Source organism: Eutrema salsugineum, unplaced genomic scaffold (assembly GCF_000478725.1).
Source record: "Eutrema salsugineum unplaced genomic scaffold, Eutsalg1_0 scaffold_1, whole genome shotgun sequence".
In the NCBI taxonomy this organism is placed as follows: domain Eukaryota; kingdom Viridiplantae; phylum Streptophyta; class Magnoliopsida; order Brassicales; family Brassicaceae; genus Eutrema; species Eutrema salsugineum.
In genome coordinates, this window is record NW_006256909.1 from 12188608 (window position 1) to 12212882 (window position 24275).

The 24275-nt window shown below is 38.1% G+C and overlaps 3 protein-coding genes across 3 annotated transcripts; 2 read left to right on the plus strand and 1 right to left on the minus strand.

Moving 5' to 3' along the window:
• Window positions 1-648: 648 nt before the first annotated feature.
• Window positions 649-7336, minus strand: LOC18028729 (ABC transporter G family member 41). The gene is made up of 24 exons (XM_024149385.1): window positions 7029-7336; window positions 6732-6855; window positions 6561-6634; window positions 6341-6425; window positions 6098-6257; window positions 5926-6002; window positions 5786-5839; window positions 5614-5704; window positions 5238-5539; window positions 4880-5161; window positions 4494-4807; window positions 4229-4389; window positions 4000-4103; window positions 3769-3922; window positions 3582-3683; window positions 3402-3475; window positions 3000-3308; window positions 2630-2920; window positions 2478-2561; window positions 2254-2387; window positions 1935-2162; window positions 1651-1822; window positions 1237-1491; window positions 649-983 (listed from the first exon to the last, which is right to left on the minus strand). The coding sequence occupies exons 1-24, from the start codon at window positions 7334-7336 to the stop codon at window positions 717-719; spliced, it is 4206 nt and encodes a 1401-aa protein (XP_024005153.1). The 3' UTR covers window positions 649-716.
• Window positions 7337-15288: 7952 nt separating this feature from the next.
• LOC18028730 (beta-amylase 5) lies at window positions 15289-17732 on the plus strand. Its single transcript, XM_006414492.2, has 7 exons — window positions 15289-15428; window positions 15535-15936; window positions 16015-16179; window positions 16263-16526; window positions 16736-16945; window positions 17024-17263; window positions 17382-17732. The coding sequence occupies exons 1-7, from the start codon at window positions 15366-15368 to the stop codon at window positions 17532-17534; spliced, it is 1497 nt and encodes a 498-aa protein (XP_006414555.1). The 5' UTR covers window positions 15289-15365; the 3' UTR covers window positions 17535-17732.
• A 2867-nt stretch (window positions 17733-20599) lies between these two features.
• On the plus strand, window positions 20600-23988 carry LOC18028731 (formin-like protein 3). Its single transcript, XM_006414493.2, has 6 exons — window positions 20600-20941; window positions 21046-21712; window positions 21801-22287; window positions 22368-22561; window positions 22648-22883; window positions 22964-23988. The coding sequence occupies exons 1-6, from the start codon at window positions 20807-20809 to the stop codon at window positions 23816-23818; spliced, it is 2574 nt and encodes an 857-aa protein (XP_006414556.1). The 5' UTR covers window positions 20600-20806; the 3' UTR covers window positions 23819-23988.
• Window positions 23989-24275: the final 287 nt, after the last annotated feature.

Genomic DNA, 24275 nt, shown 5'->3' on the forward strand with positions numbered 1-24275 from the left:
CATGGTGTTTGCTTTCATCACGGTTTGGTCACAAAAAACCATTTTGAAGAAGAAGAAACAAAACGTAAACATGCTATTTGCTTGTTGGAAATTAGCAAAGAAAAATCAACAACTTGTAGCTGAATGGGGATATGTTGGTTGGCATTTACTCGAACACTTTTGACCAAAAAAAGAGCCATATTTGAATGAAGAATTTTCAGTTACCAAACTACCCCTGGCCTAACTTAACCAATTGTGAATAGTCCCAAAAATATAGATGCTGAAACCAAGTTTTACAGATAAGAGTCAAAACTCTATTTTTGTAGCATGCCATACTGGTTGGATCCTTATCTTCGATTAGCATACTCAGTTTCTGATACCCACCAGCCTAGGGAATTCATCAAAAACTCTCCTTCTTATAATCAAATCCTCTGTTTTCTCAGAAAGCAAAACAGAGAATAATCAGACTCAGCCTGTTAAATATCTGAGATGGAACCGAGTTAATGGATGTTGGGAAACTGAAACCGAGTCTTTCGAGGATCAGAGCTTTGGAAATACTATCATCAAGCCACATTTTCTAGAATGGGGATTAGCAAGGTGGCTGTTGCAAATACAATAACCAGCCATTTGTGTGACCTTAGATAACATAAAGAGAAACTTGATGGCGAGAGAGAGAAGAGGGCAGACTCTAGTTGAAGTAAGCATACAGAAACTGCTATAATTACGAAAACAGAAAACTATTTCTTTTGAAAATTGAGTTTGCTCATGAAGAAGGCAAAAAGAGAGGCAACGACAATGGGAAAAGAGATGAGAACAAACGCTACAACAGCCAGTGAATCGTGTTTGTAGCCGAAGTAATCCTCCAAGAAAGCTGAAACTCTCTTCTTCTCTCCAAATACTAATATCTCTTTTTCGACATCTCCGTACTGTGAACTCAGTAAGCCTTCCAACACCCACGATGTCGGGCTCAGGTAGTACATCCATATCCACCATTTTGGGATTTTCTGTGGAAAACGATACATTTTTTTTCATGTTCATGAGTCTAAAAGTTCATTTCAATCCACGGCACAACAATCTCTCTTTTTATAGAAATGATATACAATTATTATTTCAAAGCAATGCAGGAAGAATTTGAGTTAGATAGACCTACATAGCTCTAAGCCTACTGTTTATCGATGCAATTAGACCATAGGTTTCATGACACATACTTCATCTTAGCTATATGTAAAAATGGCATGAGAAAGAAGGATGGCTTACCTGTTTTGGAATGACAAAGCCAGCAAACAGATTTACCATGGAGAAAAACGTCGAGCGTAGAGTCAATGCCATGTGAATATTAGGCGTCAAAGCAACCATAAGCATCCCACAGTAGTTGAAGATTAGCAACGAACAGAACATGCTATACAAGCTCCAAAACAATTTGTAAACTGACATATGGTAGCCGATCATTGGATATACGATTATGGTACATAGAAGGGACTGGAGTAGTGAGTATGGAACCTCAACTAAGACCTGCAAAACATTAAATACCTGGATCAGGTAGAGACATTTTGGCCAGTAGATTCTAGAAAATTATTGGCATCCAATAGGAGTGGAAGCCTAAGCAATTTGCTATAAGATCTATCTCATCAAAGTTGACAGCACCGAAGTTTCAACAGAAACATTTTTAACCTGAGAAAATGAATACGCCCATGACGAATACATCCGCGCAAATCTTTCACGGTAGAAAACATTGCGTTCGGTTGCAATGAAGTTCATCACTGTCGCACAGTTATTTATTCCTGAGAAGATTACTACAGTGTACATTGACCCAAATATGCTGAAAAGATCTTGCTGATTATTTCTGCAGAGTTTAAAAGAAGCACTGATAAATCAACATAGTCCCTTGATCCGTATACGGTGGCATTGATTGAGACTTACAACCATATAATATGAAATGTGGAGCGGAGACGTACATGTCCTTGGCTTTTTGCCAGAAGAGAAGGCCACATAACGTAGAGTTGATCAATATAAAGAACATACGAGTGAGATTGTGTGAAGGGTTTCTCCAATACGAGCAATGTTGTTTCCAAAGGCAAGCCTTTAGTTGCCCCCAACCTGTTTGTGAAAAACGCGAAGGAAAGCTCAAAGATTCTGATCCCAGAGACGCGGTACTCAGTTGCTCAACCATCATCTTGTTCTCCCTGCCAGAAAGAACCGAACAACCAGCACCTCAGAACAATAGTTTTCACGTACACATGCAAGGATTATGAGGGCTGCTGCACAAAGACTCACTTGTGCAGAGTTGAATCCTTGTATGCTTGAGCAAAATCCATTCCAAGTTTGTCCTCGGCATATTTACAAGTAATATCTAACATCCAAGTGGCTGGATTACAATTCTTTTGGATTTTTGGAACTCCAGGAATGCTCTGTTAATAAAATAGTACTCTAAAAGTTATTTTGTGGAATCAAAATCCCAGCCGAGAGTGAAACCAGTCTAGTATTGTAGAGAAACTGACCTCAAAGTAGTCGATAACCTTACTTGAATGTTTTCCAAGAGGACCATAGTAGACAAGCTGTCCCCCATTTTTCATCAGGATTAGCTGCAATTAAGAGAATGAGAACCTGGTAGGGGCATCAAAGATGAATTTAACAATTTCAGACGTTTTACCTCATCAAATGTCTCAAAGATATCTATGCTGGGCTGGTGGATCGTGCAAACAACCGTTCTCCCAGTCTCAGCAACATTTTTCACAGCTCTCATAACAATGGCGGCGGCTCTTGCATCTAACCCGGTGGTAGGTTCATCCATAAATATGATGGAAGGGTTAGCAACAAGCTCCACAGCTATAGTCAGCCTTTTGCGTTGTTCAGTGGATAAACCACTGATTCCAGGAAGTCCCACCATGGAATCTTTAATATCCTCAAGCTCAACTGTCTCAAGAACTTCTTTGACGAGTTCCTGAAGCCAGATCCAGAGTATAGTCAGATTAAATTGCTGTCAGTGTCTTGTTGCTGATTCTTTTTGTCTGATTACTTACATTCTTGGTCTTTGAATCAATGTCATAGGGAAGCCGAAGCCAAGCAGAATATTTCAAAGACTCTTCCACTGTTATGTGAGGAGAATGAATATCAAACTGTTCACAGTAACCTGATACTCGTGCAAATGTTTCTTGAACCTTAGGATACCCGCCTACTTGGATCTCTCCCTTGATGATACCGCGGGTTTTCCTTCCCGAAAGGACATCAAGGAGAGTCGTTTTCCCTGCTCCGCTGACACCCATCAGAGATGTGAGAACTCCGGGCTTTAATGCGCCTGTGATATCAGAGAGAAGCTGCCGCTTCTTCCCCTACGAGAAACATGAGTCACACGTAAACTTGTGTCCTGTTTGAGAATTTTAAATTATCTCAAAACATTCATACTGGTCTAAAACAATGTTTACCTGAGGGGTCTCAATATGATACTGCACGTTTTGAAATGTGACAGTGAGAGGTTTGAAAGGCAAAATGACTTTTCCTGTGAAAATAGATCGAAAGATGTGAAATGATATCTTCTAACAAGGGATGGTAGTCACTGGCCAGTTAAAAGTTAAGAAAATGGATTAGATGATAAATACAGATACCTGTTTTAGCTCGGGACGTGATTTCAGGACACGGTTTAAAACCTTCTTCTGAGCGCTGAGAGTTCTTCCCGTCAGAGACAGTAGCACGGGATCTTTGTGGATCTTAACAAACAGAGATAATCTTGTCAATATCATAGTTAAGTAACACTTATGACGTCATTACTAATATCCTCTGTGGTGAACTTACTATTCAGATATGTCAGGGCCAATGCGTAGAGGATATTGAAGAACAATATAAAGCCGATTAAAGCCCCAAAAGCTATCCAGTAAGAATGCCTACCGAAATTCAATCCACGGACATCTAAAATTTGTTCCCCGGCCGTGGTGTTGCCAGAAATTAACTATTCCAAATGATAAAGAGGATCAGCAAACTAGAGTTTCTAGAAAAATGTGAAAGACTTCTGAAGTATTATATTACCTTTCTCCACCGTGGAGCGAAAAATTCATTTGCTGTTAGACCAATCTCAGCATATGACAATGGAGAAAGCCAGAATCCCCATTCCAGCCAAGCAGGCATGGAAGCTGAAAAGATGGAGCATTGTTATAAATAAAAAGTTCGTAAATGTATGACAATAATGTTGCATATAGGTGTAAATAACACTTCAGAAGAGTAGAAACATGATTAAAGAAAGTCACCGGAAACTTACATTTTGGTATAACGAAGCCTCCAAATGATGAGAGAACCAATATAGAAATAGCTCCGGTGATTGAGGAAGCAACGAATGTGCGACAGATTGCCGCTATAGCGCGAAACATTGATACACACGAAAGGTTAAGTGCGAATAATATAAGGAACTGACAAAAGAACCTGAAAGAAAGTAATACTCCCTGTTAGAAGCAGTTTATTCAACTGAATTTGGATTCATTGTTGAATCTATCTATAAAAAGAAAAGAAAAGAAAAAGTTATTTACCTTCCGACCTCGGGGCTGTACCCAATGACATAATATGTCAGTAATGTCCAAAGGAATGAATCGAGAACCGAAAGAGGTATCTTTAAGATAATTGAAGGAATCGCATATGCCCAAGCAGGATAGAAGTATAAATCTTTCTGTTTGCAGAACACTCCCAATCTAGAGAGAGTCAAAGTGAGTTCTGGAAGCCCATCAGCAAGAAGTCTAAAGAGAGCAGTGAACAGAGCACCCATAAGATAATTCCCATGAAGAGCATCGGTCGTAGCTCCAGCTTGTAGAAAAACGGTCATTGTGACTAACGCATTGAAAACTAACTGCAGAAAAGAAAAAAGGTTAATATACAGTGGTAAATGATGATGAAACCTTGGTAGAGTAAAGGAATGTACCAGTCCAGATTTAAACAAGTAGATGAAAGAGTTCCGTCTCATTAAAAGAAACTCTCTCCTCGAGCAAGCTTTAAGCATCTCCCATTTACCCAGTGAGTATTTTCTAAAACATAAACCATCCTTGCGAGTCTGAGATTTATCAAACGGCTTTGAGAGTTCTTCCTTTACCAGCAACCCAAGATTTGATTCTTTAAACTTCTCAATGAATGAATCAACAGATATATAACTGTAGGGCTTGCCTTTGTGGCACCAATATTGTTCTTGATCTTTTCTAGACACAACCTGTTGCAGAAGCATGTGAATGATAAGATTTTTTCCATCAAATAGATAGCAAAAATGGTCAATTTTACTCCCATACCTCTTGGAGGAAGTCAGCAACGCCTTTCCTCTCTGGGCATTTAAATCCACAATCTTCAAAGAATCTGCAGATATCAGCTCTTGGAGCATGATATATTATCTTTCCTTCCCCCATAAGAATAACATCGTCGAAAAGCTCAAACGTTTCTGGTGCAGGCTGAAGAAGTGAAATCAATATGGTGGCTTCAGCTATATGCGCCAACTGTTGGAGACATGCAACTATCTGGAACGTAGTTGAGCTGTCCAAACCATTCGATATTTCGTCCAAGAACAGAGTTGTAGCTGGACCCACAACGAGTTCCCCTACAGTAGCGGGCATAGAAATTATAAAAGCTCTGATCAGACTACTGTGAATGGCTGTAAGAAAGTGAAATTACCTGTTGTCAATCTCCTCTTTTGGCCACCAGATATTCCAGGTCTCGTGGCATCTCCAACTCGTGTATCTGCACAGATATCGAGTCCTAGGATCTGAAAGATGGATTCATAAAATTATATCAAATGTGAATAAATGGTCAGAAGATTATATAAGCAACCCTGGACGCAGCATACCTTTAGGATATAGTCAGTTTGCATATTTTTTTTCAAACCTTCAACAGATATTGCCTGTCATAGCAAAGGTAAAGGAAAAATTGAGGTTTCTTACGTTTTTAAAAGTATTTCAAGAAGTTGTTCAATCTTTCATTAGCTACCTTCATGTACGCATCTATATCAGGATCTGGAATGATGTCTCGGAGTTTCTCCCTTCTACTGATCTCCTTCATAATTTCTGTTGAATAACCCATGGCTTGTCAATGTGAACTGAGTTGAATTACAGAAAACATCCTCCATTTCGAATGAAACTATCAGAAATCTGGTCCTCACCCGTACGGCTTCCTATGCCCTGGCAACACGCGGAGAAGTCAAGCGTCTCTCTCACACTCATCTCTGGAATATGCAGATCGTTTTGACTTATATAACTCGACGTTTTCTCTGGAATAAACTCTGAAAGTAAGCAACCATTGTAACTTACTTCTCCTCCAACCTGTAAAGTACAACCCTTGTGATCTCTAATATACTACTTGATATTAGTTCAACAGGCTTATGTAATTGTTTCTTTGGTCAAACCTTTACTGAAGGGGCAAGTCTTCCAGAAAGTGCTTGTAGCAGAGTGGTTTTGCCACAACCAGGAGGACCAAGCAACAACGTCATTCTGCAAGAAAACCGATACATATTTTAAACTCTGTGATGATATACAGAAGAAAGAAACACTACACAAGATAGCAAATCACGCTTTCTTCATCCTTGCAACACAAGGGATTAGAGAATCGCCTCTTGAATAATTTACCTTCCAGGCCGTACGATACCGCTCACGCCTTTCAAGATGCTTATCTTGGTTTCTTTTTTTGAACAGATGAGCTCCTGCAACAACCAAAGGAAGTTAGGTAAAAAAACATGGAAAGCGGGAAAAGCGCTCCATATTTAGATAGATGTAGCAAATACATTTGATGGTACTTACAGATAGTATGCCCTTGATAGTATTCCAAAGTGTTGGGATAGGCCTTCCATGAATTACTTCGCATTCCGCTTCAACAGAAAGGTCATTGAACCTCACTTCCACCTTTGGTAACTCTATACCAACTCTACATTTACAAGTATTGCAACGGATTAAAAGGTTAAGAACATGCACACGGAATGAAAGAAATATTGCTCCGATATCATCCACTCCTTGAGATAAAAGAAAACGTTATAACCAGGAACAAACAAAACAGAGATTCTCTATAACATGGAAATTTAGAGGCGTGTGGTGGCTTACTCGTCGATTCTCTTCCTTATTTTTCTGAGTAAATGGAGGTTATCAGCCTGAATTTGTTTGACAAGCTTTTCGATTAACAAATGTCTCTCAGAAGCCTCAAGTTTAGTAACATCAATGACTCTCCCTTTATCTGACGCTTCATCTCTTCTGTGGAACAGAACAGTAGTAGTAACCCTTTTAAAAGTTGGTAATCTCTCAACTGTAGCCCACTGCGACCGAAGCTGTTTCTCATCGTCAACACCATTTCCAGAAGCAAACTCAACTTGTAAGGACTTTGCCTTGTCATCATCTGCACCTGTTTGAGCCATTGTCAGATAAAAACAAAAGGAGAAGCAAACATCACATGAAGAAGAAGCTACTGAAGTCAGAATTATGTGTATATATGTACAATAACTTTAACAAAACTTACGCATACATTAATATCACGCGAGCTCCACGTGTGAATACGTGATCTCATCCATAAAATCCGGTCTTAACACAGATAAATAAGCTGTACAAAAGAACGAATAAACTAATAAACATCTGGTACGCGTTGAAAAATTCTGATAATTAAAGTAAAAAAATATAAATGGGAATTCAAAGACGAGATCTTTTCAGCAATAGTCAGCTCGTATACAATGTCGGGATTGATATACCCACAACGTGCGAACAGATTCAGAGTATTCATAATTCCACACAAAGAAACAAAAAAACTCAATGGATTTCTCTGAGGCATTCCATCGAACACTTTGACCACGTTTATATGATGAACAACGAATTCGACTTAGTGGGTATCTTCTATTTCCAGAGATTTCTGCAAGTAATAATTTCTGAGGATCGAATCGAATCAAATCTGGAGTCAGAGTATCAGAGACACGAATGGAAGAGAGTGGATGAGCAAAAACCCACATGGAAACTATATTCAAGATTCACGTCGTCTCGAGAAGATCATCGATTATCACAAAAATAATTAGATTCATGTCAGAAACTAAATTAAATGAGATTCAGGTTTGTAATTAAACTTTAAAGGAACAATTGAATCATTTGCTGACGCGTTTCCCGGTTTACACGCCGAGACGCCGACAATATTTAAGAGAATTCGTGACGCGAACATCAATTTTCAAATAGTTCTAATTTTGTAGTATTTATTACGAACAGTCCAATTAGAGGAGTTTTAATCGTAAGCGAATGTTTTCACTGGGCCTAAGTCCATTCATTTTGATTGAATATTGGTCTGAAGTCTGAACACTCGAGAATGTCCAATACTATACCTCTTGCTAAATTTATCAAGAAAACGAAGGATCCAGATCTGGCGAAGATCAGTCAATAACTTGAAGATCTCAGCACCAAATTCTTCAGTGACCAGATTATTAAGGCTAAGTCCCAAAATGCAGAAAACGGTGGCGTTTCATCGGTCAAAACAACACTAGCACAAAATCAAAATGACAATGCTTTTACTAAAGAAGATTGTGTGATGGGCCAAACCAATACAAAACCCAAATCTGATAAAAAGGCTCAATGGATATTTTGTGTGAATGCTTTGCAAAAAGACAAAAACATAGCAGTTGAAGAACAGAAAAAAAGGAGTATGGTAAAGGCAATTCAGCCTTATCAGATTAAGACGTCCAACAAGTTTCAAGTCCTTGATGAAGAACAAACTACAGGATAAAGCCATCTGTCAAGAACACTAGGGTTTAACAAGTTTATGAACTTTGTGTATAAATAAAGAATGAACTATCTTTGTAAACTTCAAAACTGAAATGAAATAGAAAACAATCTTTCATCTTCATATTCTGGCGCTTCGCTTCTTTTTTCATGGTATCAGAGCCATGGAGAAACAGTCCTTAGTACCTCTTGCTATTCCGGCGCTCAACATCACGAACTGCATCACCGTCACTCTTTATGCTTCAAACTAAACATTATGGAAGTCTCAGTTTGAGTATTTTCTTGATGGACAAGATCTACTTGGCTTTGTTGATGGCTCTATTGTCAAGCTCGACATTACCATAACTGTTCCTGAGATCAACAACACTCAAACTGTTCATCCAAATCCTGAATATCAAGTCTGGAGAAAGATAGATCGGGTCATACGCTCATGGCTTCTTGGCTCTATCTCTGAGAATCTTTTTTCGTTTGGTCTCTCATTGTACTATTGCACAAGAAGTCTAGAATTTCTTTGCAGCTCACTTCAACCGTGTCTCAAGCTCCCGTCTTTTTCAGCTTCAAAGACGCCTTCAGACCCTCAGCAAAGGTGACAAAACCATGACTGCTTACCTAGAAGAAATTCAACTTCTCTGTGATCAGTTGGAGGCTATTGGAAGTCCTGCAACCGACAAGATCAAGATCTTTGCAACTCTCATGGTCTGGGACAAGAATATGAACCTATCAAGACGTTTATTGAAGATTCTATGGACACTCAGCCAAGTTATAGTCTTTATGATGTCGTTCCTCGTCTTCTTGGTTTTTAAGACAGACTTCAGAGCTATTCAACCCCATCTGGTGTAACTTTTCATCTAGCCTTTAATGTTGTTCGTGGTCGAGGAAACTACAACAATGGAAGCAGATCTGGTTCTCGGGGCCGTGGCTCATTTTCAACTAGAGGAAGAGGTTTTCATCAACAACTGTCTTCTCCATGATCCAGTACTTCCTCTGCAACTGATGAGCGCTCTTACTGTCAGATCTGTGGAAAACCAGGACATCAGGTTCTTCGCTGCTGGCATCAATTCAACAACAGCTATCAAGATGAAGATTTTCCTTCTACCTTGGCTGCTCTGCGTATCACTGACGTCTCTGACCCCTCAGGTCACGACTGGTACCCCGACACTGGAGCTTCTGCACATGTCACAAACACCACGCAAAATCTAACTCAATCTCAGCCGTATCAAGGTAATGATGCTGTTCTTGTTGGTGATGGAAGTTTTCTGCCAATAACACATATTGGCTCTGCAGAACTTCCATCTACCTCAGGTAAATTACCTCTTCAAGATGTTCTGGTTTGTCCTGCAATTGCTAAGTCTTTGTTATCAGTTTCAAAGCTCACTTCTGATTATCCTTGATCGTTCACTTTTGACTCTAATGGTGTTCCCGTAAAGGACAAAGCACAAAGCAGCTTCTGACACTCGGTCCTTCGTGATGGGCTATATACACTTGAGAATCCTCGGTTTGCAGTATACTACTCCACACGCCAAATAACCACGAGTGATGAAGTGTGGCATCGAAGGTTGGGGCATCCGAATCCTCAAGTATTACAGTTTCTGCATCAGAACAATCTCATCAAGATCAATAAGAGTACCTCGAAGATGTGTGAACCATGTCGACTAGGGAAAAGTAGCCGTTTACCTTTTGCTTCCTCTAGTTTTATTGCTTATAAACCTCTACAAAGAATTCATTGTGATCTCTGGGGGCCAGCTCCTGTAGTTTCTAATCAAGGATTCAGATTCTGTGTAATCTTTATCGACAACTACTCTCACTCAGTGGTGTTTTTACGGGCTTGAAGCCCGCGGGCTTATACGGGCATTTTATTAAAATTTAAGCCCATTACCCGTTTAATAATAAGAAAACTTAAACGGATACACCCGGTTATGTTTGTTTAAAAGGCTAACCCGTGAAATAAAAGGGTACCCGTTAATATTTTTTTGGTTATCAATTTGATTAAACGACGCTGTTTCTATCGTTTTTCTTCATTACTCTTTCAATTTCTTCAAACACTCTCTCCGACTCCGACTCCGACTCCGACTCCGACTCCGACTCTCTCTGTCGTCTCTCTCTTTCAATCTCTTCCCAGAATCTGTTTCGTCTGCAATCCATCTGGGTTTCTTCTTGTTTTCTTCAAGCTTTGACAATATAAGTGAAATCTGGGTTTTGCTTTATCGATGAAATCAAAATCTGGGTTTGTTCTGAAATTGATAATGGGGCTTATGGATACAAAATCAAACTAAAATCGATAATGGGGCTTATGGATTGATGCTCTGGGTTTGTTCTGAAATCTGTCAATGCTCTGAAATCCGTCAATACATGTGAGGGAAAATTTGTAATTGGTATTGTCGTTACTCCTTTGTAATTGATATCTGAAATCCGTCAATATATCAATACATCTGTCAAACTTTATTATTTAAAGTTAGGTTAGTGTTTCTCTGTGCTTCGTAATTGATATTGTGTTCGTGAGGGTAGAAATGAATCAAATTACAAATATTTTTTTTATGAAAGGTTTATGGACAATTGCATCTTCGGGGATGTTATTCAATCATGTTTTTAATAGAATTTAAATCCAACCACAATCCACTATTATTCAACTAATGATTCCAAATAATGTTTTAAAATCAAGTGTTATTGGTTTTTTTGATTGTAAATCATATTTAAGAGGTTTTAAAATTTGGTGTTATTCAATAAAGATTTCAAATCTTTCATTAAAATCCAGTGTTATTCAAAACTAAATAATTTTTAAAATTTTTGTACATTAAGTCATTTCAAATCAATTTTAATAGAGTTTTATGAGTAAATTATTAGAATCAAAATCCAGTGTATATTGCAGAGATTTTAGAATCTAAACAAATGAATCCATCAAACTGATATCAATTTTTAAAGATTATAAAACATAGAAAATTCATTTTAAATTCATGATTGAATAACACCGTAATTGATATTGGAGGTCAATTGCAACAGTGTTCCTCTAATTTAAATAAATTAGATAAAAAAAGATAAACGAACTTAAAAGGGCTATTTAAGCTCGGTGAGCTTCTAAATAAACAGGCTAAAAAACTACAAGTATAAACGGGCTTTATTTAAGCGGGCTTTAATAAGGCGGGTTTTATACGGGCAGAGTCTCAATTTTGTTAGTTTTATCAGTTAAAAGTCAAGTCAGATTTCTTTACTATCTTTCTTGCCTTTCAAAAGCTCGTTGAGAATTAGTTCTCTGCAAGATTGGAACTTTTCAATGTGATGGGGGTGGTGAGTTTGTGAGCACAAAGTTTATAAGTCACCTGCAAACATCTGGTATTCAGCAGTACATCTCTTGTCCATATACCCCTCAGAAAAAAGAATTAGCTGAGAGAAAACATAGACACATAACAGAACTGGATCTCACATTGATGTTCCAAAGCAAAATACCTCAAAAGTATTGGGCAGAGGCTTTCTTTACAGCAAATTTTCTTAGCAAACTTCTCTCATCTTCAGTCCTTGGAGAGAAAAGAAGTGCTTATGAGCTTTTACACGGCAAAGCTCCAGATTATTATGCCCTACGCACGTTCGGCTGTTCCTGCTACCCCACATTTTGAGATTATGCAACCCACAAATTTGACCCTCGTTCTCTTCATTTTGTTTTCCTCGGCTACAATGAGAAGTATAAAGGCTACAGGTGTTTGTATCCTCCAACTGGGAAGGTTTATATAAGCCGACATGTGTTGTTTGATGAACTATCGTTCCCATTTGGTGACAAATACATTAGTCTCCAGCCTCCACTGCATTGTTTTCTGCTTGGAAAAAGAGTTTCACTCTTGTTTCATCCTCACCAGCATCAACACCGAGTGAAGACTCTCAGCCTATATCTTCTCTTAGAAATCTCTCAGCACCAGTGTTCAATGCTGATGACTTTCCACCTTTAACTCATCAGAGTGGTCCTGCATCAACCGGATCTTCTTCAAATACAAGAAATGGAGTGTCCTTTTCAGAGGGGAGTGAATGTTCTAGGCGTACGGTGGGCACCGATCCCATTCCTATAGGCGACAGCGTTCCTCCTCCTGTTGAAACACATTCCACTCTGCAACCGCAACAAGATGCTTCTACATCTTCCTCATCTGCAGGAAATGTTGAACCACATTATCCCACTCAACATCCAATGCTAACAATATCAAAGGCTGGGATAAGAAAGCGTAACCAAGATATGTTCTTATTACAAAGAAAGTTACATATCCTGAACCGAAAACGGTAGCAGAAGCTCTCAAGGATCCAGGCTGGACCGAGGCTATGAATGAGGAATATGGAAATTGCCAAAAAACACAAACGTGGACTCTTGTTCCATATAAGAAAGGAATGCATGTTCTAGGAAGCAAATGGGTATTCCGCACAAAGGTCAATGCTGATGGCTCTCTGGATAAGCTAAAAGCAAGATTAGTGGCTCAAGGTTTCGGTCAACAAGAAAGGAATTGAATACCTTGAAACCTATATTCCAGTGGTTCGTTCTGCAACTGTGAGAACTGTTCTGCATTTAGCAACAATAATGCAATGGGAAGTGAAACAAATGGATGTGAGGAATACGTTTTTACACGGAGATCTTACTGAGACTGTACATATCACAACCTGCAGGTTTTGTTGACAAATATAAACCGGATCATGTCTGTTTGTTACACAAATTGCTGTATGGTCTAAAACAGTCTTCATGAGCTTGGTTTGATCGCTTTTGTAACTTTTTCTTGGAGTTTGGTTTTCAGTGCAGCATTAAAGATTCATCCCTCTTCACCTATTGTCGAGATAATGCAGCGATCATGTTGCTTCTATATGTCGATGACATGGCAATCACTGGCAACAACTCCTCTGCAATGAGAAAGCTCTTAACTGCTCTAAGTCAATAATTTCGAATAAAAGATATGGGTAAGTTACACTATTTCCTCGGCATTCAGGCTTATTTTCATGAGTCTGGGCTGTTTCTCTCTCAACAGAAGTATGCAAAGGATCTGCTCACAGTTGCTGCAATGGCTGATTGCTCCCTAATGCCAACCCCTTTGCCAATTCAACTCAACAAAGTCTCGGACCAAGACAACCCATTTACCGATCCTTCCTATTTTCGCAGTCTAGCTGGTAAGCTCCAATACCTTACTATGACTAGACCTGACATACAGTAGTACGCTGTGAATTATATGTACCAGAAAATGCATGCACCTTCAGTCTCTGACTTCTCCAATTTAAAGAGGATCCTGCCATACATTAAAAAAACTGTTACCATGGGGATTAATTTCACTAAAAACACTGATTGTACTCTCAGCGCCTATAATGATATATAGTGACTGGGCAGGTTGTCCTGTTACACGGCGTTCTACAGGCGGGTTCTGCACATTTCTTGGCCATGAACTTGATCTCATGGTCCTGCAAAAAGCAACCAATGGTGTCGAGAAGCTCAACAGAAGCAGAATATAGGTCCTTGTCAGAAACTGCTTTGGAGCTAACTTGGATAAGCTCACTCTTGTGAGAATTGAGAGTCCTTTTTCGTGTCACACCGGAGCTTCATTGTGACAACCTGTCATTGGTTTACTTGACGGCCAATTCAGCTTTTCACAAGAGATCAAAGCACTTTGAAATAGATTATCATTATGTTAGAGAAAGAGTTGCTCTAGGGTCTTTGGTCGTCAAGCACATTCCTGGATACCTCCAGCTTGCTAACACTTTTACAAAGTCACTGCCTTATAACACATTCGCTAGTCTTCGGTTCAAACTCGGAGTAGATGTTCCTCCTTCATCCACACCGAGTTTGAGAGGGGATATTAAGGCTAAGTCCCAAAATGCAGAAAACGGTGGCGTTTCATCAACGGTCAAAACAACATTAGCACAAAGTCAAAACGACAGTGCTTTGACTTAAGAAGATTGTGTGATGGGCTAAACCAATACGAGGCCCAAGTCTGATAAAAAGGCTCAGCGGCTACCTTGTGTGAATGCTCTGCAAAAGAACAAAAACAGAACATTTGAAGAACAGAAAAAGAGGAGTAGTGTAAAGGTAATTCAACCTTATCAGATTAAGACGTCAAACAAATTTCAAACCCTTGATGAAAAACAAGCTACATGATGAAATCATCTGTCAAGAACATTATGGTTTTACAAACTTATGAACTTTGTGTATAAATAAAGAATGAACTATCTTTGTAAACTTCAAAGCTAAAATGAAATAGAAAACAATATTTTATCTTCATATTCTGAATTGAATTCGCTTCTTTCTTCACAGATTACTGTTTTCACAACCCAAAATCCAATAAACAAATAAAGTCATCAAGCAAGCATAACGCTCACAGAGAATCATTTGTATTTCCTCCACGTTTATAACACATTTAGAACAAGACAAGAAAAGGCTGAGAAAACTAAAAAAAAGACAATCAATGTCGGAAATCAAACTGAACCCCAATCAATGGAAAGGGATTTGAAAGACGAAAGAGGACACGGAAGACTCCAAAAATCAGAGGGCAATAAAGTCATTATATATCCACGAATGACCGGCCAAAAGCAGATCCACCAGTCGTTTTATATCTCCACTTGCAAGTCGCAATAAAAGCCAAGATATCTTCTGTTGCTATATCAAAAAAAGCTCGAGAGAGCTACTTCTACTTAGCACTTAGTCACTTACTTTCTTCGTTCAAATTCAGAAGAAAAAAATTAATAATGGCTGCTAATGACAACGATAAGCTTCTTCTCAACTATGTTCCTGTCTATGTTATGCTTCCGGTAAGCTATCAATTACAACGAAAAGCTTCTTTAGAGTATATGTAGCGCAAAAAGTTGTCAACTGTGAAATTCATAAATTTTACCGTTTGCAAAATAATGTTTACAGTTGGGAGTGGTGAATGTGGAAAACGTGTTCGCAGACCAAGAAACGCTCGAAACGCAGCTTAAGCGTCTCAAAGAAGAAGCTGGTATCGACGGCGTTATGGTCGATGTTTGGTGGGGAATCATTGAATCCAAAGGCCCTAAACAATACGACTGGACCGCTTACAAAACGCTATTTCAGCTAATCGCGCGTTTAGGACTCAAGATCCAAGCGATCATGTCGTTTCACCAATGCGGCGGAAACGTCGGCGACGTCGTCACGATTCCGATACCGAAATGGGTTCGCGATGTCGGCGATAGCGATCCAGATATATTCTACACTAATCGTAAAGGAACAAGAGACGTCGAGTATCTCTCGATCGGCGTCGATAATCTCCCTCTCTTCGCCGGAAGAACCGCTGTTCAGGTTTAAGCCCAATTTCAGCGTTCGCGTTTCGCGTTTTTAAATTGAAATTTAAACAGAATCGAACATTTCATCATTTAGATGTACAGTGATTACATGAGTAGCTTCAAAGAAAACATGGCGGATTTGTTAGAAACCGGCGCGATTGTTGACATTGAAGTCGGACTTGGTCCCGCCGGCGAACTTCGTTACCCTTCTTACCCACAAAGCCAAGGTTGGGTTTTTCCAGGAATCGGAGAATTTCAGGTTAATTTCGCAAATTAACATACAACACATTTTGTTTTTACGATTGTGCCCCTGAATAAAACGGTGCGTTTTGGTGGTTCCAGTGTTATGACAAGTATTTGAAGAAAGATTTCAAGGAAGCGGCGGCGAAGGCAGGCCATCCTGAGTGGGAGTTGCCGGAAGACGCCGGAGAATACAACGACAAGCCGGAGCAAACTGGGTTTTTCAGGAGTGACGGGACTTATGTCTCGGAGAAAGGGAAGTTTTTCTTGACATGGTACTCGAACAAACTCATCTTTCATGGAGATCAGATCTTAGGAGAAGCCAACAAGATCTTCGCTGGACTTAAAGTTAACTTGGCTGCCAAGGTACCACTATAAACAAATTAACATTTAGGGCTCAGATCAAATTGAAAACCAAAGCAAAACCAACTGAAACTGCATCGAACCGAACCAACCAAACTAAAATTACATCAAACCGAACAGAACGCACAGCTGAATTAAACCGGTTCCAGAGTTAACTTATCTTGCAAGGCAACTAGTTTATGAGTCTAAACTGAGTCATGTGAATGAGGTAGGTTTCGGGGATTCACTGGTTGTACAACCACCACAGTCACGCGGCGGAGCTGACTGCTGGATATTACAACCTTTTCGAGAGAGACGGTTACCGTCCGATGGCTAGGATGCTCTCAAAACACTACGGCATTCTCAACTTCACTTGCCTTGAGATGAAAGATACCGACAATGTCGCTGAAGCCCTAAGTGCTCCCCAAGAACTCGTTCAAGATGTAATAAAAAAGAGAAGAAAGTTTGTGAGTTTTCTTCGAGTTTTTGATTTGGTTTGGTAATTTAGATCGTTGGTTTAGGTATTGAGCAAAGCATGGAAAGAAGGCATAGAGGTTGCGGGTGAGAACGCATTAGAGACCTATGGAGCCAAAGGTTACAACCAGATTCTTCTTAACGCGAGGCCTAACGGGGTTAACCCGAACGGTAAACCGAAGCTGAGAATGTACGGGTTTACTTATTTACGGTTATCGGATACGGTTTTTCAAGAAAACAACTTTGAGCTGTTCAAGAAGTTGGTGAGGAAAATGCACGCTGATCAAGTAAGTACATGCATGTACACACACTTAGACTTCATATTCATGAAACTCGTGATTCTTTTTCTTATATGTTTTTGGAATGTGAACGATATATATATATATATATATATATATATAAAAGGATTACTGTGGAGACGCGGGAAAGTACGGACATGAGATGAAGCCGTTGAAAACGCAGTATTCGCAGCTGACGGTGGAGGATATCGCTGACGCGGCTAAGCCAAGCGGAGCATTCAAGTGGGACTCTGAGACCGACATGAAGGTTGATGGTTGATCCTCCCATCGTCAAACAAATTAAGGGAAAGGAAGTTATATAAAAAGGGGAAATGTTTCTTGCGTTTACAAGGCGAAATAAACGGTTTTGGTGTGTCCTGAATTGTGTGAAGTGAAGTGTTCTGGTTGAATAAAGTTAAAAGTTTGTGTGATCATAATCTATAAATAAGCTTTTGCTTGTAAGAATAGCACATTATCATCGCATCAGAGTACTCCATATGTTTCATTCGAAGTGTCGTTTCATTTTTTTCACACATATTCAATCAATAAAGTTTGCAATATCACTTTCAATTAAAACTCAACTAACTAGAAATGAAAGCTAAAATAGAAAAAATAAAATAAATTATGCATTAAAAACGTAAAATGACATTATTTTTTGTTGAAATGTTGAAATGACATTTTCTGTCAAACAGAAGAATATAATATTTCGCTGAACACTAGAAGGAAAAAAAAAAGTGTTAGGGAAACAAAAAATGCTTCAAGCAGATAAAAATGTCATAAATATAACAACTAAATGAACAATATCTGTTTAATTGATTTTGTGAACAGTTGTTTAATTCACAGTTCATCTCGTAGCAAATTATCTGTTTAGTGATGATTTTCTACCATTTTCAGTATTAAATTATTAGCAAGATTTAATGAAACTAAAACTGTATGGTAAATTCCAAGCCTAGCACAAGATTTCACTTTTAAGGTGGATGAGATTTTGAATCTTATTATAGAATGAGTTTCTAAACCTTTTTTACAATTAGTTATGAACATTGGATACTCACATTCATGTTAAAACTATTTTTTACGGATTCCTTAATTATAAGTACACTGCATTGTTTAGTGTCCGTATATTTAAAAATTGCAAGAAAAATTTACCAACCAATAAACAGCGTACTAGGTAATATAGGTAATATAAAGTAATAGTTTATAACGGTTCAACTAATGAACTTGTCCACACGTCTTACGTGGACTGATATAATTTTCAATTTTATTGTTTAAAAATTTAATAATAGTTTGAAGTCATTTTTTTCTATTATTGAATATATTTGTTTATTAAATTTCTTTACATTTTAATGTTTGAAAACATGATCGTGAAAACAATATAGAAAAATGTAGATAAAAACAAATTAGTTTTCAAATAATTTAGTTTAAATAATTTAAAATCTTTTGATCATTGTTCTATGTATTTAAGACGTAGTTTTTTGAAGTATCTTACGAACTCATTTGAAGTACCTTACAAACTCATTTGAAGAAGAAGGAAGAGTTAAACAATTTAGACAGGGTGTGGGAGAATTAGAGAGAAATCGTGTACATATTTATACTAAAACATCTGAAATGAATACAGTAATCTAGACATCACAAATACTATCATTCCATTAGACATTCTATTTATTGATTTTTAACTTTTTGTTAAACTTTTACTAAATTTTGGTTTTATAAAATTTTAGAAACAGTTTGATTTCACAGCGAAATAAAACATTAAACCATAATAATTTATACAGACTTGTCTTAAGTTATTTTTAACACATCATCAGATAAAAACCAATAAAAATAACACATAATTGGTAAATGAGGTAAAATGTATTTTTGCAGTCAAAACTCATTCTGGATTTGACACGTAAGTGAAACACCGTGAAACTCGCTGTGAGCACGACACGTAAGTAAATCACTACACAAATAAGTATGTAATAAATAAATGTTCCTAAATATATTTTTTCAATTTTTCTGATTAAATAAATTATAAGAACGAATATAAAGATGATATTATATCATATTCAATTTGCTTTCGTGTTTTATAAAAAAACTCAATTTAACTAGTCAAGCAAATCTGGTTTTATACTCGGGTGTGATTGTAATTTAAGAAAAAGAAGACTGAGGTTGACTTTTCACAATTGTAGTTAAAGTTAGGACTTAAAGAGTTTAAGACACACAATAAACCAGATTCAACAATGTTGAGTGTTAAGATTAAAAACAAAAAAAAAACCTTTTTTAGGATTGTATAATATATCACTCTTTGTACATCTTATAATTCAATAAGCTAATGTTTTGAAATCATATCGTTATTTTATTTTATTTTGCTAAAAAAATCAAACAATTTTTTTTGTCATAATATGTAGAAAAAAACCCAAAAAATCTTATATATAAAAGTTGCTCAACTCTCTCCATATGAGTGACATATCAGCATTTAAGAATTAATATGGGAATGACATGTGTTATTTTAAAAAAAATTAATTAATAAATTTTAAATGTTAAACCACTCAAAAAAAATGAAAAGTTTTTTTAGTTGATTCTTAAATAACATTTATGCAAATATTAAACAAGAATTTATGTTATAATTAATTAAAAATTGATATTTTTAATAATTTTTTGATTTTTAATGATATTATATTTTTAATTAATTGATTTATAATAAAATATTAACAAATGATGATCATATTTTTTTTAAAAAAAATTACAAAATATATAAATTTGAAATAGTTGAAGAAACAATCTATTTAAAATTACACTTTTAAAAAAGAAAATTAATTAGTAAATTTTAATTTTAAATTTTAAACTACTCAAAAAAATATCTATTAATTGATTTTTAAATAACATTTATGTAGATATTAGACAAGTATGTTATAATTAATTAAATATATTGATAGATAATTAAACAAAAATTTATGTAAATATTCTTGATTTTTAATGATACTCCTGTATTTCAAATTGATTGATTTATAATAATATACTAATATATAACAAATAATGTTTATATTTTTTAAAAAAATATAAAAATATATAAATTTGAATAGTTGAAGAAAAAAATCTGCACCGTTACGTGCGGATATTCACCTAGTGTTATTAATAAGCGTAGTGTATTTTCAATAGAACAGCTTAAGAGAGCTAAACCAAATTAACAAACACAGAAAATCATCTTCGGTTTCTGTTACTCACAAGTCACAACATCTAAAAAAAGCTTCCATTAGAAAAAAAAAAAAAAATCCTGAAACAGAGCATCTCTTTCGTTTTCGAAATTTTGCTTCCAATTTTTTTTTTTAATTTTTTTTCCTCATTTAGTCATTTTCTCCGCTTGTGGTTGCGATTGTTCGGCGCCGTGAAAAAGCGTTCGGACGTGATCGGAGCTTTTTCTGCATGGCGGTTTGCTTCCGAGGAAGTACGGCAAGGAGATCGAGCTCTGCGAATTTCGCCGTCGTTTAATTTTAATTTTTCTCCTCCAGGATTCTGTAAACGGAAGCGATCTTCTTCTTCGAGTGATTCCCGTGAGATGAGAAACGGAGGTTAATGGGGAGATTGAGAACAGCTTTTCTGGCGATCTCTCTCGTTGTTTTTGTTTGTGTTTCTGAGGAGATTATCGCTCGTGACGGAGCCAATTGCTTTCGATTCTCCGTCTCCGGCGATGCTCACGGTGGCGATGTGGTAAATTCATTGTCGTTTGCTTTCGTTATGATACAAATCCAGAAAATGTATGAACCTATTTTTTGAAGCTGATTTTGTTTTGACGAACATCTGATTTCTGATAGGCAGAGCAAACATGGATTCATTGTAGAAAAGAATTGAAAGATAAGAAGAAAGATTGTCTTCTCTATATCCCTCGTGAAGATGAGTACCTGAGACTATCCATCTTAAACGGACAGAACATTCAGCAAATCCCGGTAGAGATCGGTTATCGGCATTGGTTCAGCAATTGGTTTAGCCCTCTCCGCGATTCTACAACAAGAAGGAAACTGATCAGTAACGCAAAGAAGAAGTTTAGAGTATCTGCTCCAAATTTCGAACTTGGTCCTGCACCAGTTTTCGCACCCGGTTTAGCGCCAGGTCCTGCTCCCGGTTTAGCTCCTGGTCCTGCTCCAACACCTCAGAGTTATGATCTTGTGGCACCTGCAAGCTCTCCATCTCAAGCTGAATCACCGGCGGAATCAAAACCGGTTCCGAGTAAGAGGAAACCGAATGTTGCTCCTAGTCAAAGTGTTCCAGGTCCTCCTCCTCCACCACCACCACCGGCGAAGAAGAATGATATCTTGAAGGAACTTATCATCGCCGTTGCTTCAACAGCTGTGTTAACGTTCTTTCTCGTTGCGTTGCTGTTCTTGTGTTGCTTCAAACGCAGTAATCGCAACAACGCGGTTGGTCCTAGATTTGGACCAAGAGACGAAGGACCACTCTTACATTTAGCTGACTTATCAACTGGTATGAATATGATGATGCTTTTGTCTAAAAGGTTCAAGTTATTCTTCTTTTCTAGCTCCAAAACTCACTCTTTTTCACTCTTTTGCAGGATCTAATGAGAACTCACCCACCGTTGCAAGCACGAGCAGGAAATTTTTCAGCGCTAGTTCAAAAAAGAGGTCTTTTCTTTCTAGAGTGTCTTTAAAGAGAAATGGTCATGAGTTCTCAACAGCTGATGTGTCGTTGTCTTCATCAGCTGGACTTCCTCCATTGAAGCTTCCCCCTGGAAGATCAGCTCCTCCTCCGCCTCCACCTCCACAGCCTCCACCTCCACAGCCTCCACCTCCACAGCCACCACCACCACCTCCTCCTCCTAAACCTCAGCCTCCTCCGCCTCCTAAACTTGTTCGTCCTCCACCTGCACCACCAAAAGGTCTGGCTACAAAACGCCAAGGACGTAGTTCCTCTGGAGATGGATCTGATGTTGATTCTGAGACTGGAGCTCCAAAAACCAAACTCAAACCGTTTTTCTGGGATAAAATGGCTAACCCTGATCAGAAAATGGTTTGGCATGAGATCAGCGCCGGTTCATTCCAGTAAGAGCTTAGTTTTTGAGTCTTGTAAACTCTTTAACTTTTGTGTCCTTGGCTTACCTAACTTCGTGTTCTGCTTTCAGGTTCAACGAAGAGGCGATGGAGTCTCTGTTCGGTTACAACGATGGGAATAAAAAGGGTCAAAGGGGAGATTCATCTCGAGATTCTCCTGTCCAATATATACAGATAATTGACCCAAGGAAAGCACAAAACTTATCTATTCTTCTTCGAGCTTTGAATGTAACAACAGAGGAAGTCGTCGATGCCATCAAAGAAGGTAAAATGTCGTCTCTTTCTTCTTCTTCTCTCTAACTTCCTTTGCGATTAGGACTGAATGTGAGTGATTTCTTTTCTGTTCATAAGGTAACGAGCTCCCAGTGGAGCTCTTACAAACATTGCTGAAGATGGCTCCAACTTCGGAAGAAGAACTCAAACTTAGACTATACTCAGGAGATCTTCACCTACTTGGCCCCGCAGAGAGATTCCTGAAAATTCTTGTCGACATACCTTTCGCATTCAAACGTATAGAGTCGCTTCTATTCATGACCTCACTACAAGAAGAAGTCTCTGGCATCAAAGAATCTCTCGCAACTCTCGAGGTAAACTCAACTAAACACAAAGACCCTTAAAACCAAGAACCTACACATCACTTACATATGCAAACCTCTCTTGTCTCCAGGTGGCTTGTAAGAAACTTAGAAACAGCAGACTGTTCCTAAAACTACTAGAAGCAGTTCTCAAGACAGGAAACCGAATGAACGTAGGAACATTCCGAGGAGACGCGCAGGCTTTCAAGCTCGACACGCTCTTGAAACTCTCTGACGTCAAAGGAACCGATGGCAAAACCACACTCTTACACTTTGTTGTTCTTGAGATCATCCGATCCGAAGGCGTTCGTGCTCTCCGCCTCCAGAGATCATCTCGTAGCTTCTCAAGCGTCAAAACAGACGACACTAACAACTCAGATTCAAGCCCACAATCAGTCGAGCGTTACAGAAGCACGGGGCTTCAAGTGGTTTCAGGGTTAGCCACAGAGCTCGAAGATGTCAAGAGAGCAGCAATCATAGACGCTGATGGATTGGCTTCAACGTTGACGAATCTGAGTGGTTCTCTTACGAACGCGAGGGAGTTTCTGAAGACGATGGAGGAAGAGAGCGATTTCGAGAGGGCTTTAGCTGGGTTTATAGAAAGAGCTGATGCTGATATCAAATGGTTGAAGGAAGAAGAAGAGAGGATCATGGCTTTAGTGAAAAGCTCTGCTGATTCTTTCCATGGGAAATCGGCCAAGAGCGAAGGGCTTCGTTTGTTCGCTATCGTGCGTGATTTCTTGATAATGCTGGAGAGAGTTTGTAGAGAAGTTAAGGAAACGACGAAGACGACGAACCGTTCGGGTAAGAAGGAGAGCGAGATGATGAATCCGGAGAGTAATCAACCGTCGCCGGATAATATTCGACAGCGTTTGTTTCCGGCGATTGCTGAACGGAGAGTTGATAGTTCCGATGATTCAGATGATGACGAGAGTAGTTCATCTTAGTTTTTGATTTTTCCGGTTAAATTTGAGGTTGATGACGCTGTTTGGGAGGAGATTGATCGCCGGGAACCTAGAAATGAAGAGAAGGAGGAAGCCGGGAAATTTTATGTTTGACTTAAAGGCGTGGAAATGGCTTCTCCGTTGACCAGTAAGTTGTTAGCTAATTTGAAGACCAAATTCCTATTTTTTTATATATAAATCTTACATATATATTCGTATATTTGTATTACTATTTCGTTATTTGTGAACTAAAAAGATAGATACGCATTTTTTTAGATGTCTATGGAAAACAAAAAAGTTTTATGTTTGACAAGAACTATGTTCCTTTTTAGTTAGAAAAATTAGATTTGTTTGGTAATTTTGGTCTAAATCTTCTATGGCCTCTGCCTTCTGCACCTTTTCAGATCAAACCAAACTAAAATTAAACCTGTTTTTAGATCTTGTTGACTTGTGGTATCGA

Bases quoted from the DNA above. Each gene is read 5' to 3' on its own strand.
- LOC18028730 (XM_006414492.2), top strand. From the start codon at position 15,366: ATGGCTGCTAATGACAACGATAAGCTTCTTCTCAACTATGTTCCTGTC. The intron at 16,527-16,735 runs GTACCACTATAA...TGAATGAGGTAG, and splicing joins AAGTTAACTTGGCTGCCAAG to GTTTCGGGGATTCACTGGTT. The intron at 16,946-17,023 runs GTAATAAAAAAG...TCGTTGGTTTAG, and splicing joins CCCAAGAACTCGTTCAAGAT to GTATTGAGCAAAGCATGGAA.
- LOC18028731 (XM_006414493.2), top strand. From the start codon at position 20,807: ATGGGGAGATTGAGAACAGCTTTTCTGGCGATCTCTCTCGTTGTTTTT. The intron at 20,942-21,045 runs GTAAATTCATTG...GATTTCTGATAG, and splicing joins ATGCTCACGGTGGCGATGTG to GCAGAGCAAACATGGATTCA. The intron at 21,713-21,800 runs GTATGAATATGA...ACTCTTTTGCAG, and splicing joins TTTAGCTGACTTATCAACTG to GATCTAATGAGAACTCACCC.
- LOC18028729 (XM_024149385.1), bottom strand. From the start codon at position 7,336: ATGGCTCAAACAGGTGCAGATGATGACAAGGCAAAGTCCTTACAAGTT. The intron at 5,162-5,237 runs GTATGGGAGTAA...CTTCTGCAACAG, and splicing joins TTGCTGACTTCCTCCAAGAG to GTTGTGTCTAGAAAAGATCA. The intron at 3,309-3,401 runs GTAAACATTGTT...TGTTTCTCGTAG, and splicing joins ATCATATTGAGACCCCTCAG to GGGAAGAAGCGGCAGCTTCT.